This window comes from Xiphophorus maculatus, chromosome 22 (genome assembly GCF_002775205.1).
Source record: "Xiphophorus maculatus strain JP 163 A chromosome 22, X_maculatus-5.0-male, whole genome shotgun sequence".
Classification (NCBI taxonomy): Eukaryota; Metazoa; Chordata; class Actinopteri; order Cyprinodontiformes; family Poeciliidae; genus Xiphophorus; species Xiphophorus maculatus.
In genome coordinates, this window is record NC_036464.1 from 12,536,523 (window position 1) to 12,553,324 (window position 16,802).

The 16,802-nt window shown below is 35.9% G+C and overlaps 2 protein-coding genes across 4 annotated transcripts in view; both read right to left on the bottom strand.

Moving 5' to 3' along the window:
* Positions 1-320: 320 nt before the first annotated feature.
* Positions 321-12,508, bottom strand: agpat5 (1-acylglycerol-3-phosphate O-acyltransferase 5). Its single transcript, XM_005811885.3, has 8 exons — positions 11,748-12,508; positions 10,457-10,526; positions 10,254-10,369; positions 10,066-10,155; positions 8,370-8,460; positions 7,392-7,553; positions 3,440-3,563; positions 321-2,192 (listed from the first exon to the last, which is right to left on the bottom strand). The coding sequence occupies exons 1-8, from the start codon at positions 11,964-11,966 to the stop codon at positions 1,967-1,969; spliced, it is 1,098 nt and encodes a 365-aa protein (XP_005811942.1). The 5' UTR covers positions 11,967-12,508; the 3' UTR covers positions 321-1,966.
* A 2,076-nt stretch (positions 12,509-14,584) lies between these two features.
* The window catches only part of mcph1 (microcephalin 1), a 34,273-nt gene continuing 32,055 nt past the window's right edge, over positions 14,585-16,802 (bottom strand). For all 3 annotated transcript variants that reach the window (XM_023327734.1, XM_023327735.1, XM_023327736.1), the window contains exons 14-15: positions 15,175-15,412; positions 14,585-15,083 (exon numbers count right to left, since the gene is read on the bottom strand). In XM_023327734.1, coding sequence (XP_023183502.1) covers positions 15,031-15,083; positions 15,175-15,412 — 291 coding nt within the window. In that variant the 3' untranslated portion in view covers positions 14,585-15,030. The remainder of the gene's footprint in view (positions 15,084-15,174; positions 15,413-16,802) is intronic.

Below are 16,802 nucleotides of genomic sequence, written 5' to 3' on the forward strand. Positions count from 1 at the left end.
AGCGAACTAACGTCAGTACAAAATGTTAATAATATTCAATTCTTGTTCAGATTTTGATTTATGTTTGGACCTGATACTAAATAAAATACAAGTACTTTAAAGAATCGGTGTTGTGATCATCTTTTTGTCAGTCCTCCTGGCCTAGTACCATCTTTTTCTTTTCTTTTGAATGCTGATATCGAATCATAAGGGATAATATTCATAGTGGAAATAGATTTGATATGATTTATCATGGGCTCCTTGTTTTATATCACAATAACCTAAAATTTTGCCTGCTTATCTCCATAGACAGTAAATTATCTTAAAAAAAGAAAGGTAACACAGAAAATTTAATTCCCCAGAAAAAAAAATATCTTTATTTCCATCTGACCCCAAGGTTCCACACCTCAAACCACTTTACAGGTTTCATTGTTTAATAATAGTCTTCAAAAAAGTATAAATCAAAGCATTTTTAGAGCAAAAAAAGCCACTATGAGCTGTAGACAACATGACCACAAGCTGCTGTAAGAGTCGAGTCCAGCAAAGCGGACTGGTGCAGTCACCTGGTGGAGAAGAGCCACTGTGGCCCCCCAAAAGAGAAGGCACACGTTTCCAAAAAACTGATGGCATTTAAATACCGTCTACAGAGTTTCCTGACGATGTTACAAGTCCGCTCTTGTCAGGATAAAAATGAGTATAAAATGGCTGACAAGGATTTTTTTTTTTTTTTTTTTTAAAGAAGGATTATTCAAGTGAGGTATCAGAGCGGCATGTAAAAACGATGCGATTGCTGTACTAAGATGAAGAAAACACAAGAGATTAACAGTAGAGGAGGACAAGACTGCTTACAGATAAAGTGATAAGTGGAAAATGCAATGGTTTTCTCTTATAGTAAACAACAATGGACAAAGTGCATTTCTTAATACAATGATGTGATAATACAAATGGCTTTCAGTGCACCTGCAATATATACTGGTATCATGGCTTTGTCAGCATTTTGTTAGGTAGATACTTTCACATGAACTGTGAGGTGGTGTATTAAATGTAATGAAACTGGTTACTTTACTGAAATAAAAGAAAAGAAGACGGAAGCAAATCTGAATCTGTAAGTCTGAGCTAAAAACAAAACACGTAAAACACACAAAGACGCTCTCCACACGACATTATGGCAAACACCAGCTTTTGGCAACGACTGACACTTTAAAGGTTTGAGTAATATTTTACACTGGTTGAACACATTTTGCATCGTCGGCACACATTCTTCCACGCGAGCTCCATGACAAAGAACTGTGCTCAGAAACAATCCAGCAGATTGCATTCTCAGCTTCTTCACATTTGCATGAATAAATGTGAATTTAGCGCTACATTCGAAGTCATAAGACAAAATTTTAAAAAAGGACGTCAGCGTGACTATTTAAGTACGGTAAACAGAGAGGCTGGTGTCGTGTTCATGGACCCCCACGGGGGGGAGCTGTGCGCTGTTTTGTTCTGCCAGTGTAAAAATATCACTTTGTGTGATAAAAGTGCATAATCCTCCAGATATGGGACTTGGCTTAAAAGTATTACAACTGGTACTGATTAGTCAGTGCACTTAAGTTATGACTTGTTTTTTGTTGTTTAGGTAACCAGTTCACTTGGCTTTTAAAAAATAACATGATCTTTAAATATTGCCAAAGATTGATGGAAAAACTGCATGCTAATTTGGCAAAATCTAATAACATCAGGATATTGTTCTATTTAAATTTTGAGAAATGTATGATGCTGCAATAAATCTGTTATATATATATATATTTTTTTTTTCTTTACATAAAGGTTCAAGTATTTCTCAGTGTCTCCGGTCAACAGCTGGACAGTCGAACACTCTTGGATCTGATCAGGTGCGGCTCTGCATCTGAAACACACTGAGCGTTTCTGCGATGCAGGAAAGGAGCCCCTCTCTCCGCGTCTTCCCCGTGTCTCACCATGGCAGTCGTCTCCCCTACAGCTTTTAGGGAGAAATGTTCATCCAGAGCCAGCCCAGCAGTGTCCCGTAAACCCAGGTTCTCACGTAAAGTTTTCTGCCGTTCTCCGTCAGCAGCATTGGCAGTGTTAGCCCTCCCAAAATTAGCGCAGAGGGAAGGGACTTGGAGAGGTTCAGTGGAGAGACTCTGCCCTCGCCGGGGAATCTGCACTTTTTATCTGGATCCTCTGACTCGTAGAAATCTGTCAACATCCTTTAAGGAAAAAAGAGAAAAAGAAAGACGTACGGGTCTCTTAGGGGGGGTTCATGCTGTCGGAGAAGTGCAAGAGGGAATGAAAATAAACTGCAAAGTGAAAGGAACTGGGCAGAACCAGCAGTTACAGCACAAACAGGTCAGGCTTTTTTGTTGCTGAACTGGCAATGAAATAAATTATTTTAATCCAATAAAACGACTGACTTTACTTCTTTTGGGAAATAAACTTCATTCTTTTCAACAACATGGGAAGCTTTAATAACATGTTCAGCTTAATTCAAAAAATATTATAAAAGCAAGTTTATTTTATTAATACAAAATATTTTAATGTTTCAAGTAAAGAAAAAAAAAAGAGTAATGTTTCCATTTGTGACATAAGAAATCAGCTTTTAAAGGTAATGCTCCCTTTTAATTTAGCATCAGCTTAACAGTGTTTCAGTTCAGTCATGATCCAAGAGACTTGAACGGAGATTTGATTTCCAGAATGACTGGAAGTTGTCCTGAAGATCTGATCTGCAATGGGCTGGTTACATATTCATGTATTAGAGTGGCCTAGTTAAAGTCCAGACCTAAATCTGATTGAGGATCTGTTAGAAAGTTGATGTTCACAGACTGTCGCTAGCCAATCTGGTTGAACTGTTTACTTTGCAGAAAAGAACGAGGAAAAAAAACCCTCTAGATCTCCACATGTGTAAATCTGACAAACACTAAATGCTTTTAGTTATAACTGCAATGAGAAATAGTTGTACAATGTATTGAATTAATAGAATAACAAGGTTAAGGTCAACATACCATACTATTCAGATTATTATTTGCATAAACAATGTTTCTTCACTATCACTATGGCATATTTTGTATTGTTCCCATACATAAAATATCCCATCCCAATAAAATACCCAAGTAATTTTTTTGTCAAAAGTGATTTTTTTGCCTAAATGATCTTTTAGCAATAAAAAGGGAGTAATTTTTTTTCTTTGCAAAGACTTAGGCCATTATCTTAGGAAGGTGACAACATGGGGATTTGTGGTAAAATGACAAAATGTTTGGCAAAAGTTCTACGTTTTTCTGTAAAACCTAATTATAAAGTGTAAAATTTTAAAGCTCTAAAGTCAGACTTTTAAAATAAAGTAGCAATTCTCTTCCACATACAGTTAAAGTTTGGTTCTTCAAAAAATAAAATTAAATAAATAAATAAATAAATCACTCATATTTCACAAGGACTGGTCTGCATTTCAACACACACTTACCGGTCCTTCATTTCGAAGCGGTTGTGCATCCACCTGCGGAAAAGCTCGGGCTCCAATGGGATTCCCTTGATGTCCACGCGGTCGAAGTGGATGTGGATGCGGGGACATTCCTTGCATAGAAATTCTGTCAAACATAAAAAACAAAAAGAGGCTAAACAAAAACAGGAAGTCCCTTTCAGCAAAGAGGCACGTACAGCGAGCTCTTAAAATCGGCGCAGGGTGACAGTGATGGAGTGGAGCTGCTGGGATGCAGAGCTGAAACAATCTGCAGCCTGAGGGGGGGAAGAGCAGCAAACAAGTCTGAGAACTTGTAAAGAGCAAATATCTCAATTAGTTCATTAGCTTCATCTTTATTGTCCATTTTTAATACTACAATGCAAAATATGTATACATTTTCAACATGAAGCCTCCAGCCAAATTACGTGCCCGGTCGATCAGTGGAGAAACAAAAGTCAGAGTGCCTGAGAAGGTCACACATAAAAGCGTAACCAAGAGTTAAGGCTCAAGGCTACACGTGTATCCCCCTGAGAACCTCAGGTTCCTGTTTCCACAACATGCAATATTATCAGGAAATGTGCCGCCGAAGGCCAAAAGAGGAAACTTGATCGAAGACCACAGCGACGTGCTGCTTCACTGCTAGAAAGAGCATCTATAACACCAGCTGCTCAGATTTACACCGGCCTTCAGACACAACATACGGCAGCTTAATGATTATCCATAACTCGGTGAGATACGGAGGCTCCGGAGGAGCAACAAAGAATTTAACTAAAAACACATTACATCGAGAAAATGCAAGAGAAGGCAGAGCTGGCTCCGTTAGAGCAAACAAATCTCCACAACAACTTAAACAACAACAACTACATGGAACAGAAGAAGGAAATCAACTCTCTACTCTCAACCAAACATCACCTCATAATCTAAATAACATTTACGCACTTTAATAAATAAAGTCAGAGGTGTCAATCACAATGAATAAGTACTTCATTGGAACAATTTTAATAAAATAAATCTATTGATTTCTTCAGTAATACGTATTTTTAACAAACTGAAAAAAGAAAAGATTATTTCTTCCGCTATGATAACCAAACTTATATGTTGTTTAACTTTTAATTGACAGAGTTGGAAGAATAAAGTTTCTCTGTAGGATTATTTAGTTGTTCTTCCCCCCCAAGTAAAACTTTTAATCAGCAGGTTTTCACTATAACATAAGCTTCAAAAACTCACAGCAGATATAAGGGGAAAAAAGACTAAATTTGGTTTCTAAGGTTCCCTGGAGATACAAAGATGTCATGACTATGCAGAAGTTCTCTTACAGTGAGCTTTATTATGCTCACAGTTCTTGGCCTTAACTTAGACTTATTAGACAAGACTTGTTTGCTGCAGTTCCAGTAGATTTAAACATACAACTATTGTTTTGACTGTAGATAAGGGCGAGTTTATGTGATGTCTGGGTTTTCCTTCTGGACTCGTTTTCCGTGCAAACTGATCTCAGGTAAATGGGAGACAATGAAGGACAGATGAGTAACTCTAGTCAAGTTCTGTGAGATGTTTCCATCATGTGACATGATGCTACTGTAATGACAGGGTTGTTTACTTTAAGATTTTTTTAAACCAGCCAATAAATGTGAAGTATGTTGCAGTAGTGAGTGTAGTAAACACTCACTTATTACTTTATTACTTTTATTACTTATAAAAGTAATAAAAGTTAAGGGGAAAATACAAATTAAGACTTTGGATCATAAAAACGCAGCGACTCTGGAGTCACATGTGGACAATTTCCTGTTACAAGTTTTTAACGGACGTCAGGAGAAGGCACAAAAATCAATTGATCTATTGTGTTACTCATTAAGCAACATCATCTGAACAACAACCGTGAAACACGTGCTTTGTGTAAAATAATTGAAATGTAGTTTTAAAAAAAAACCAACAAAAAACATACACATTCAGTCCAAGGAGAAACTCGAATATATCTACTGTAGGGCTGAAATGATTAATCGACTATTGAAATAATCGTCAACTACTTTAGCAATTGATTAATTGTCAACTCAAGTATGAAGACTCAAAAAATTCCATTTGCTAAAAAAACATTCTATTCAGAACAGCAAATAATCCAAAACTGTACAACAATAATATTTTCTATTTAGAACTCCTCAAGTGGCATATTTTTAGCTTCACTCAAAAGAAATTTTGTAATAATAATAAAAAAAGATTAAAAAAACCCCCAACAAACTTTTGCTCTCCAAATGTTAATCTAAAAAAAATGATCAATAGATCAGTCCCACACTATATTGGTGATAAATCAAACAGAAAGGAATGAACTTTTCACACAATGAAGTTAGAAGTATTTTTTTTTAGCTGAAGATACATCCTTTGTGTGCACCACAAGAATATTTTGCATTCAAGGCAATATGATGCTTAAAATAAAAGTACTTTATTTTACATTTTTTATGTAGTCATTTCTAACATTGTATAAAAAGGCTTAAATAAAAAATCTGCTAAAAGTGTCAATCTTTTTATCTGATTAATCACCAGAATGATCAATTACCTGCAGCCCTAATCTGTCATCTTTGGCTATTTCACACGATTTACTCTATAGGATTTTACAAATCTAAAATCTCACATTTTAAACTTTAAAATGGTTTAATTATAGAAAAACAAGAACTCCAGAAGGAAACTAAAATAACTGTTATTTTATGGTTTAAAGTTGAGGTTTAAATTTGTAGTTTATAGATCAACGGTAAAAGTTTTATTTGAATCCAATCCAAATAAATTAATATTTTGGTTTTTGAAAGTCACAGTTCTAACCTTCTAGCCTTCACAGTAAGTTTAGAGAGCAGCGGCGGTGGCGTGGGCGGAGGCGTGGGTCACTTCCACTAGCGCCACTAAAGTCACCTTCACCGCATGAGGCCAGGAAGTGCGTGATGAGAGGAATGCTTTTCTATTCTCTGCCTTGTTTGCGAGAAACATCCACGTTGATTCCTGACTGTAACTGGATGTTTTTCTCCTGTTGTTGTTGTTTTTTTATTCTAAATTTCCAACAGTGTTTTTCAAAGATCAAGGAACAAACAACAATAATCAGAGACTCCAAAAACACGAGAGTCACGCAGTTTACAGGAAGGCAGGGTTGTTAAAAGGTGATGTTTTCTGTGTGATTAATTACCAGGAAGGCTGAACATAACAATGTTTGTGCAGACTTGAGTAGCCCTGAGAAGTTTTATTAGTTTTATTTTTAAAAGAGAATAAATAGCTAATAAATATTCATTTACAATATCTATTAAATATTCATTCAGTAGCTACTTTTTCTCTTTTAAAATAAAACTAAGGCTACAGGTAGATTCTCAGTGCAACTCCAGTTGAAACAAATATATAAAATAAGGCTTCAGCATAAAAATGAAATTATCTTACTCTCATCTAGACTTCTTTTCTATATATTTTTTCATACTTTTGTAATTTCTACAAGAGTTGCTCTAAACCTTTTGAGTAAATTTAATATGTAAAAGATCAACAGCCTGTTTGGAGAATGCCATTCTTTCATATGTTAATGCACAAATTGGAGAAATGTTTATTCTTTATCAATAAAAATATTATCTTTTAATTTATAGATCCACAAAATGAATAGAAAACTGGAATTATATTTGTATATTTGAGGGAAAAGTACTTACATGTCACAAAAGTGAACATTTTAGTGTGATATAACGTGATAATGATTAGGGATACATGCGTCAATGCATCTTGTAGTTTTTTCATTTTCTGTTGGAATCAAAACTACAATCCCCATCAGAAAATTTGCAAAATAAAAAAACAAAACAAAACATTTCTTTGTCAGGTGTGATAGCTCTTGGGACAAAAACTAATTAATTATCTGATAAAAACAAATGTAAAAACATTCATTATAAAATTATTTAATGTCTTCATCTTCTTTGAACATGCCCATGGGGTTGCAAAGATGTACCTGCCATCGAAGGTGCGGGTTTCCTCTGACCGGAGTTGTCCAGCGTTCCCTCATAAGCTACTGTGACGTCATATACGGCGTCTAGACTGTCATTCATGATGTCAACGGCGAGGTGAGACGCCTTCACCCTGGGTGTGAGAGTGTGCTTCAGAACAGCCAGTCCTGCAAAACAAGTAAATGAATAAAAAAAAGCAACAGCTGGAATAAATTCAACAGCTGCACAAATATGAAGCAGCTCACATCTGCTCAAACATAATTAGCATGAAAAAGTTTATGATTATTCCTGTTTTAGTCCACAAGGCCAGCTGAAATGAACTGAGCAACACTGCATTAGGTTTTTCCAACTAATTGCATTTGCTGGTGGCGCTTACGATGCTAAAGTGCAGCCTGGCTTCATGTTGTTTGGAGAATCTGTGGAGATTAAGCCTATCTCCGGGACACAGCTCTGAATATCACCTTCCCCTTTAATCCACATAAATCGCTTGGGACGGATGGCATGTGCTCATCAGTTTATCTGCTGAGTGAGGCATTAGTGAGCAGAGAATGGTCCCACATTAACCAAGGACTAACTAATTGTGTGGTGACTGACTGATTGTCTATGTGGCTTCAATTTTGGTAATCCTAAGGGAGCTAAAACAAGAAATATTTTGTCTGATTTACAGACAGAAAATAAGATTTTGTTTCTTTTTATACTGTGTACGTAAATGTCTGTTTTAACTTTATTTGTGCCGGTTTTTACAGTCAGAAATTTTTGTTTTTCTAAAAAGGAAAAAAAAAAAAGCATTATAAATAACATGCAACCTCAGGATCTAGGAGTTTTCTAAATTTACTCATGGATACGGCAGCTGCCTGCAAGGTGACCACAGGTTGCATAACATAACTAACTCAGCTGTTTTCCAGATGTGAGCTGTTTGCAGTGAAACAGTGTGCATGCAGTCTGCACAGCAGCAGTGAGAGGCTGCTGAATCCTGCCCCCACCTTCTCTCTCAGCAAACTTCTGACTGTCGGTGATAACATTCTTCAGCTCTGGATTATACCGAGTTCCTTCAGGAAAAATGACAAGGTACATCTGTGGGGGGAAAAAAGAAAAATAAACATTCAGACGGAGGTGATATTGAGTAAATGAAAGTTCAAAATGTACAGGAATGTACAATGTATAGGATTTATTAGCGAGGAAACTGATTTTGCATGGTAAAAGGAATCTCCTGACAGAGTTAAATCATTTAAGCCAGATCATTTTTCAGGATTCTAGCTGACAAATATTTGTTCAATTTTATCATTAGCTTTTAATACCAATAAGAAGACTTCACACATTTGTTTGTTCTTCTATAAAAATAAAAAACAAATCAAGAGAATAAAGTTTTTTTCCTCCCATTAGGGGCTAATTAAACTCATTAAATAAAAGTAATCTGAATGGCATCTCTAATCCCAGGTTATTGGCATAGTTTCCCAGCATCATTGTTATATTGCAGATTTTTTTCTTTGTGAACACAAGTTTCACAACAGAGCTTTCATTGTACTAATTTGGCTCTAAATAAAGGGTTTAATGCAAGAAACAATAAAAAGAAACAAGTCCTGTTTTTGTTACCTTAGAAAACTTCCAAGACAATCTGAAAATGGTCTGGAATAAAAACCCTATCTACTAGTGAATAAATACCAACAGTAAAACCAATTCATATGATTACTCTATTTAATAATGTAATCAGTTATGCCTGTTTATTTTACAGTGCTGTGAAAAGCAAACTCCTCTTACAGATTCTGTTTGGCTGGATTACAATTTTGTAAAGATGAGTGGTCAAACTTCCTGCACAGCGCTGAAAACTCACTGCAAGTTATTACAAGCACTTGGTTACAGTTGCTGCTGCTAAAGGTGAACCAACCAGTTATTAGATTTAGGGAGCAGTCACTTTTCTTCACACTGGGCCATGTAGGTTTAGATTTTTGTTTTCTCACTAAAAATTACACACTTTAATTTAAAAATTGCAGTTTGTGTTTACTTGTTGTCGTTGACTAATGTTTAAATTGCTTTGAGGTTCTGAGACACTCAAACATGACAAACATGCAAAAAAAAGAGGAAATAAGAAAGTGGGCAAATGTTTTTCACACAGCTGAATCTATTTCTGTTTGCTTGAAACATAAAAGTGTGACAACAAAGAAAAGACAGACAAAATCTATAAGCAGGTCAGCTTTCTTTCACAGCAGTGTATGTTTAAGAACAAGTAAACTAAACTGTAACTGTGTCAATATGAAAAGGTCCCCGCAATGTTAGCAGTATTTGGATTGCACAACTGCACACACCATAATCTCTCAAGAGTCAAATCCAAAAAACATGATTACAAACAAGCCTTGCAACTCAATCTGCACTGCTTTTCACATCAGTGAAACTTTATATGGGTGCTCTAAATTTTAACATAAAAACTAAAGGTTAGAAATAAAAGGTTTTTATACACATATTCACTTGATTAACTAAAAAAAAAAGTGTTGGGGACTTATAAGCAGAAACTTTCAAATGATTGAAATAATAAAAAAGTGTTTTCAGATTCCAATGTCACTATCTCACTAATGCAAAATGTGTTGGAATTAAACAGATGCTGAAATAAAAAAGGCTATGACACAACGTTGATTTCACTGTTTGCTGTGGTCTTGTCATTTTTTCCCAGAGCTGCGTACTTACTGGAGCTCCACATCGAGTCTGACTGAGAAGCTTCCTCTTCATAGCCTTTTCATTAAACTTTGCACTTCTTTTCACAAAGACTCCCCCATGCTAAAAGGAAAAACAAACAAAATATAACAAATAGTAAGAAAAAAATGGGGATTTTTTTAGATTATAATTGGTAGAGAACTTCTAAATGGCTGCTTCACCTGTGAAAAATACCAGCCGTACAACGGGAGCCACTTGAGTCCATCTTTTAGGACGTATCTGACATGACCAATGGCACTTTGTCTGATGGCCAGCATGTCGGCGATAATCCAGTCAGCTAAAAAGATAGACAAAAAAAAAACAACCTTCAACAGACATTTCTATTTAATTATAGTTTGAAGCTGTATACACAAATACTGTATACCTGTGCATTGATGATTAGAAAGGTAGATGACGTTCTCTTTATTCTTTGGTATATCTCCATATATAATTATCTAAAGCAAAAGAGAATTACATTTTTAAAAACAGGTCAAAAAAATAGATGGTGAAAATATTTAACTCCACGGTAACAAGTTTATGTTTTAGATTGCTGATCACATCTACAGGAACGCCTTGAACAGATTTGTAAAATCACCTAAAGTATGTTCGCCTTGGAGTAAAAATCACAACAAAAATACTTTAATAAGTAACTTTTAATTTCAGTACATTTATTTATCCATCCAGATTACAATTAAGTTAAAGGTTGTGTTTCTGGATTGTGGGAGGAGGAAACTGGAGTACCCAGAGAAAACCCATGAAGGCATGGGGGAAAAAAAGGCCATGTAGAAAGACTCCAGCCTGGGATTCAAACCCAGATCTACGGCGTCTCAAAAGAAATTTGAGATGATGCTATTAATGGTAAACATTGTAATAATAATATTAGGTATGATATATGCCTGTATTCTTCTTTCTTTGCTTTCTGATCTGTGCTCCAATCACTCTATGACCTTTAGCATTTTGTTCAATGTCGCTAGAGTCCAGTGTGAGCATCTGCTGCCATAAGACTCAATAATTACATTAACATGCATATTAAAAACATTTGAAATGTATAAGACAACAATCATTAAACACTGAACAGTTCTTTGCAATAAGAGTATTGCACACACTGATATTAATATTGGTTTTTCTCTCAAACTCAGAAAAAATGCTCAAAGTAAAAGATTAGATTTTTCTAAGTCTAGTTAGATTACACTGCAATTAAAAGTGAATTTATTTTACAGATTTTTACCAGACAAACAAATGAGACCAGAAGAGTCTAAAAGAAACTCAATCAAGGTTTAGCTTCCAACCTATTCTGCTGTTATCAACAATCTGGGAATTTATATTCAGCACTCTAATCTTATCAAATACTCCTGCATCTAATATTGAACTTTCACATTATCATAGTATGCACAAAGAATTTTATGGCGGGTTCTTTATCATGATTTGTCTACACACCCCTCTGTGCAAGGTGTGGCAAGAAGGCGTCAGAGAAAAATGCAGACTTTCTTCCAACCCAACTGGTTCATCAGGATTGCTTATAAAAAACGTAGTCAACTACTTTTACCTTAATTATTGAATAGATTTCAAGAGACTTTAAAAGTTGTACAAATGCAATGTTTTTTTTTAATGAGAAACAGGCCTTCAGAACTAAACATCAGTTCAGTTTCATGCACACAAAGTGAAGGTTTACTCACCTCAACCCCTGTATAGTTTTCAAAGAAGAACAGGACCATGCTCTGGTAAATGCAGTACAGTCGGTCGTCTAATTTATGGTAAAACCTTGCTGGTAAGACGGTGGAAAGTAACCGCCAGATCCCCCATGACAGAACGTATGCTGGGGCTGTACCCAGCATGATGGTGGCAGGAAACCAGTACCGCAGCGAGTATGTGTGCACAACAAGAGAGAGCAGCATGGTGGCAGCTCTTTTACAAATCCTTGAAGTCGGCTGTTGGACCAGTACCACACACCGTGATTATATTTCAACGTACCCTATCTGTACCACCGCACACCTGGCCTACTTTCAACACACCTGCCCCGAGAGGTCAGCATAGGAAAGTGAGAAAGCTGCAGAAGGAGGCAAAAATGTACCCTTGTAGGCGAGAAAAGCAGTTCGCAAACTCAGCTTAAGCTGCAGCACTGGAAAAAGAAAACAACGTTAAGTTACGGCAATTATCTCAACGTGTCAGAAACATCCATGGAAACGAGAACAATTCTAACTCCGAACTGTACAAGTTAAGTAAAAAGCGCTAGCCGATAATAAAAACGAGTCAGGCCAAAGTAGAAGTTTTCTCCTTCCCTCTAAACTGTCTCTTCTAACGCTGGAAGGACCACAAAATCCAAAGAAAAAGTCAAACTAGTTGCTAAAAAGAAAAAAAAAATACTTTATTTCCTGCCTCAGTTCATTTTTATCCGGCTCCTAGCTTACAGCAGCAAATGTCACACACGCCTCCCTACGTCACGACGCGTTAGAGCAGTGAGGAAGGTGATTGGCTAAGTGATGCAATAGAAGGCGGCGAAGGAGCAGCTTCAGTATGGCAAGCAATTGTAACACATCTTTTTTAGATAAAAGTTCCGTTTTTTTAAAGGTATAGTTCCTGTCTACTGAAATGTTTAAGATTAGGAGCGGTCAGTATATCTTACGTGGAGTAGAAAACTTTATCTTCGTCTTAAATTAGCATAAATCCAGAGGCTAACAGCCAGTCAGGGGCTAAGAAAGCCAGGAAATTTTCTTTGAGTGCACTGAAACTGCTTGCAGAAGTGTGAATATTTTTTTTACTAATCTTTATTTGTACCTGCAATAGTTCCATCAAAGCAAAGGAGGGTGTACATGTGGTGGTTCTCCATGCTTAATATTAATTTATGCACAAATTTAAGAATGGGAAGTAGAAGGTTTGATGAGCTGCATCTTTTATTTATTTAAATAAACATTAATTCTTTGTTTTTGTCTTTTTTTAGTGCCTTGTTTTGAATGTCTGTCACTCACTCCTGGTTCCACCCCTCAAATAAAACCAGGATCATAGTTTAAAAAATGAAGAACATTACCATATTTTGACATAATGAACATGAACTTTTGCAGAGCTTTTTATCATCAAATCAATAACTTTTTGGTATGCACTTGGAAAAATATTATTATCTTATTTAACAAATAATTGGAATAGAGATGATTTTATTTCTTTAATTAAACCTTCTGATTGTGTCATGGTTTATTGCATAAGTTGGGTGGTAATTTATAGAAAAGTTTATAATTATTTACACAGGAAATTAAGAGAAAAGGCCACCAGCAATACTAGTAGGCTGGTTGAAACAGAACATACAAAGCATTTCCAGTTAGAGTAACTAATAGAAAAGTAAGACAGCATAATAAATTATTAAGTAATACAGTGTTCCCTTTAATCAGTATAATGTATTTGCTTCACTGTTATACCAGCAATAATGACTGGAAACGCTTAATATGTTCTGTTCTCAGTAAATATTTAATACAGCATAAGCCTGCTTCGGTTTTGGATTCTCTCATACTAGTAGTAGAATTTAAAATGCAATATCCAAAACACTGATGCAAGTAAAAATTACATATAAAGGACCCTACAACTAACTATCAATAGAAATTAAGCTAAAGCTAAGAAAATGCTTTCATTTGTAAAGCTGAATAGCTTTGATGTGTTCTTAGAGGAATTATGGACGTCTACTTTGAAGAGGTCATTAAATGGTAATATTGCTTACCGTAAGGGCACATCTGATTTAATAATACAGGTCCTGGCTGCAACTTAACCTTATTCTTGCTCAGACTAGCTAAATCAGAGTTCTATTCACCTCAGAACAAATGTACTTTAAAGCTCTATAAAATATTATATTTTTGTACACAAGAGATTTATTATCTGGAGTCTTATTTGGACTTCAAGTAAAGTGAGCACAAATAAGAGGTGTAGCGGGTTATATGGAGAATTAATCTATTCAAAAGTAACATAAAATATCAAAAGGCGAGTAAATATTTAAGAAATGATTGGAAACAAAAAAAACAGACTTCTTCATTTTCTGTCATTTGAATTTGGTGGTATTTCTCGTGAAAAGAAGTTTACAGCAATCAGAGCATGTTTTCATTTACAGACAAGTTCTCTATCTGTAAAGTAAAAGTTAAGTTGACCGCATCGCTTTATCATAAGACCTTAAGAGACAGCACATTCAGATAAAAAGTCTCAGTGTCTGAAGTCAAATAAACATTGAATCCTGCCTTGATAAAGATGCACATTGATCCAATGTGTAGGAAGATTCTATCTTAGCTGACAATACATGAACTCTTGTCACATATTCAGGGTTTTCTGTGCTTTCCGTGAAGCACACAAATTGATCATCTCTTGTTTAAAATTCCATCTAAAACTCAAAGTCTTCTAAAGCAATAATTTTTCTGTCAAAAGAATAAACAAGGTCAACAAAATCTATCAAACTAGAGGGTGTCAGAACCATACCAATAACCGATGATTCTAATTGAAAACCTTATTTATTGAAAATAAAACCCAACTACCACATTTAAAAACGTATTTATTAAAAATAACATCACAACACATTTTTATCAGGATAAAAAAGAATTTTCTTATGAACTGGCTAAGCAAGTCTTTCTAAAGTCACATTATTTAATATCCAAACAGCCTGTAGTGGTTTCTACTTAATGTAAACATGTCAATGGCAAGAGAGCAACATACAGTTGCAAAGGCAGTTTGTCAGGCTTCACAGTAACATAAACAAGAGCAGAACTGATGCTACTGAGTAGTAAACGTTTTCCATAGCAAGCTTAAAGCTTTTGAAAAGCAATATATTTGATTGGATTTATATGAACTATATGAAGACACTTAGAAACCGCGAAATTAACAGAGAAAAGAGAAGAACAGCAGGGGTTTGCTGGCGCCTGTTGTGTGATCAGTCACAGCAGGCGCTCAGAAGAATTAATAATACTAAACAAAACCCCAAACAATTAGTCCCCATTATTCCAAGTCATAGTTGTCATAAGGTAGGATCTTCAGATTGGTTATGCTATCTGAAAAAGAACAAAACAAAACAAGAGAAACACATTAAAACCCTGAAACAGTAATTTAGCTTTTATCACAGACATTAGAGGACTGTCTTACCCAGAACCCACTGCTCTGACAGGATCCTGCTTCCCTCTGGCCTCCTGCCACTGTACTTCCCTATGCAGATACCTGCTTGCCGAACCGTTTTGCAGGCTGTGCCTCCACACAGCTCGATCAGCTCCACCAGGCCCTGAGTGGGTGGCTGGGAGAGCTTAGACACAAACATGGGTGGCTGGTCTTGGAAGAGGTCCTGCTGGTGCTCTCCTGCAGACAGGTGCCTCTGGAGACGACATATCTGTGGGAGAAACAGGCATTTGAACTCTGAAGTCCACCTGGTGATTAAATGACCAATTTCCAGATATGCAGATGATGCACAACTTTGTGTTGGTGGTGACACTATGCTATTAAATGTCCTTCTTAACTCTATCCTAACCAGACACACTGGTCATAGGTCCTGAAATGAGCACAAAGACACTTTGAACATAAGTTTTCTTGTCCACACCCATCAATAGTTATCAAGAACCTTGATGGAGTTTTTATGTTTTGTTTTTGTAAATGTAAGAAATTTCTACCAAAATTAGGAAAACAGGGCTTCTGCAAATTTCAGGAAGATTTTAATACCTTTATGAATGACAATTAAGATCACCATTACCAACGAAAAATAAACTTTTAAACCTATTTAAAAGCTTATATTTAATTTACTACTAAACTTTAAAAAGATAAATATGACTGTACCCTAAACTGGCGGCATGTGATTTAAGCCTTTTTACACCTACTTTACTAAACTCCAATGCCTACATAACAAACCATTGCATAACAGCTGTAAAAAACAGATTTTAGCCAACTACAAAACACCCTGCTCTCAAGTCAAGACTCATTAAATGTCCAGTTTTCCTTGAAGAAGGAGCCAGTGTTGAATAACATAAGAATAATGTTTAATTTTTTTTTGTTGTAATTGCTGAAACATACAAGGAAGGAATGTTGGCAGCACTCAACATGGCAATGAGTGCTGCCAACATCTTTTGTATTCTTTGCCAAAATTGTACCTCAACACAATTCAGCGTCGGAGGTCCAGAGGTAGCTGTTCTGACATTGTTGCCTGGTTTCTGCTCTGCTCTGTCAAAAATTGTGCTCCATTCAAAACCATGTGCAACGTACTTGATCTACAATAGCTGGACTCCGTTAAATTGCAGAAGCATCTCAAGGATGATCAGAGGAAATCAGATGCACCTGAGCTCAATTTCAGATGTCAAATCAAAGTGTGTGAATACTTGTGTAACTGTGATGTTTATATGTTTTATATATTTACAACCATGTCTGAAAGCATGGTTTCATTTTATTATTATAGAAACTGAGACATAAAACACTAACAAACATCAGGGCTGAAACACTTATTTTGTGATCTGACAGGAGAAACACACAGGTGTTACTGACAACTTTAATGGCTCAGTTAAACTCCAGGGCTCCTGTAAATCGTCAGCCAGCAACACAGTCCCAGGAGTGTGAAACTGAGAGAGATAAACCTTTTTAATAACCCCAACCCAAGTCATATTCTGTGTTACATAAAAATGATTTAGTTAATCAAATCATCAGTTATTTCTCACTGTGGTTTACAGACTGTGGGGTATGAAAATGTTTTCAGTGTATAGCGTCTATGATCATGATTTATGCTGAACTGTATTACT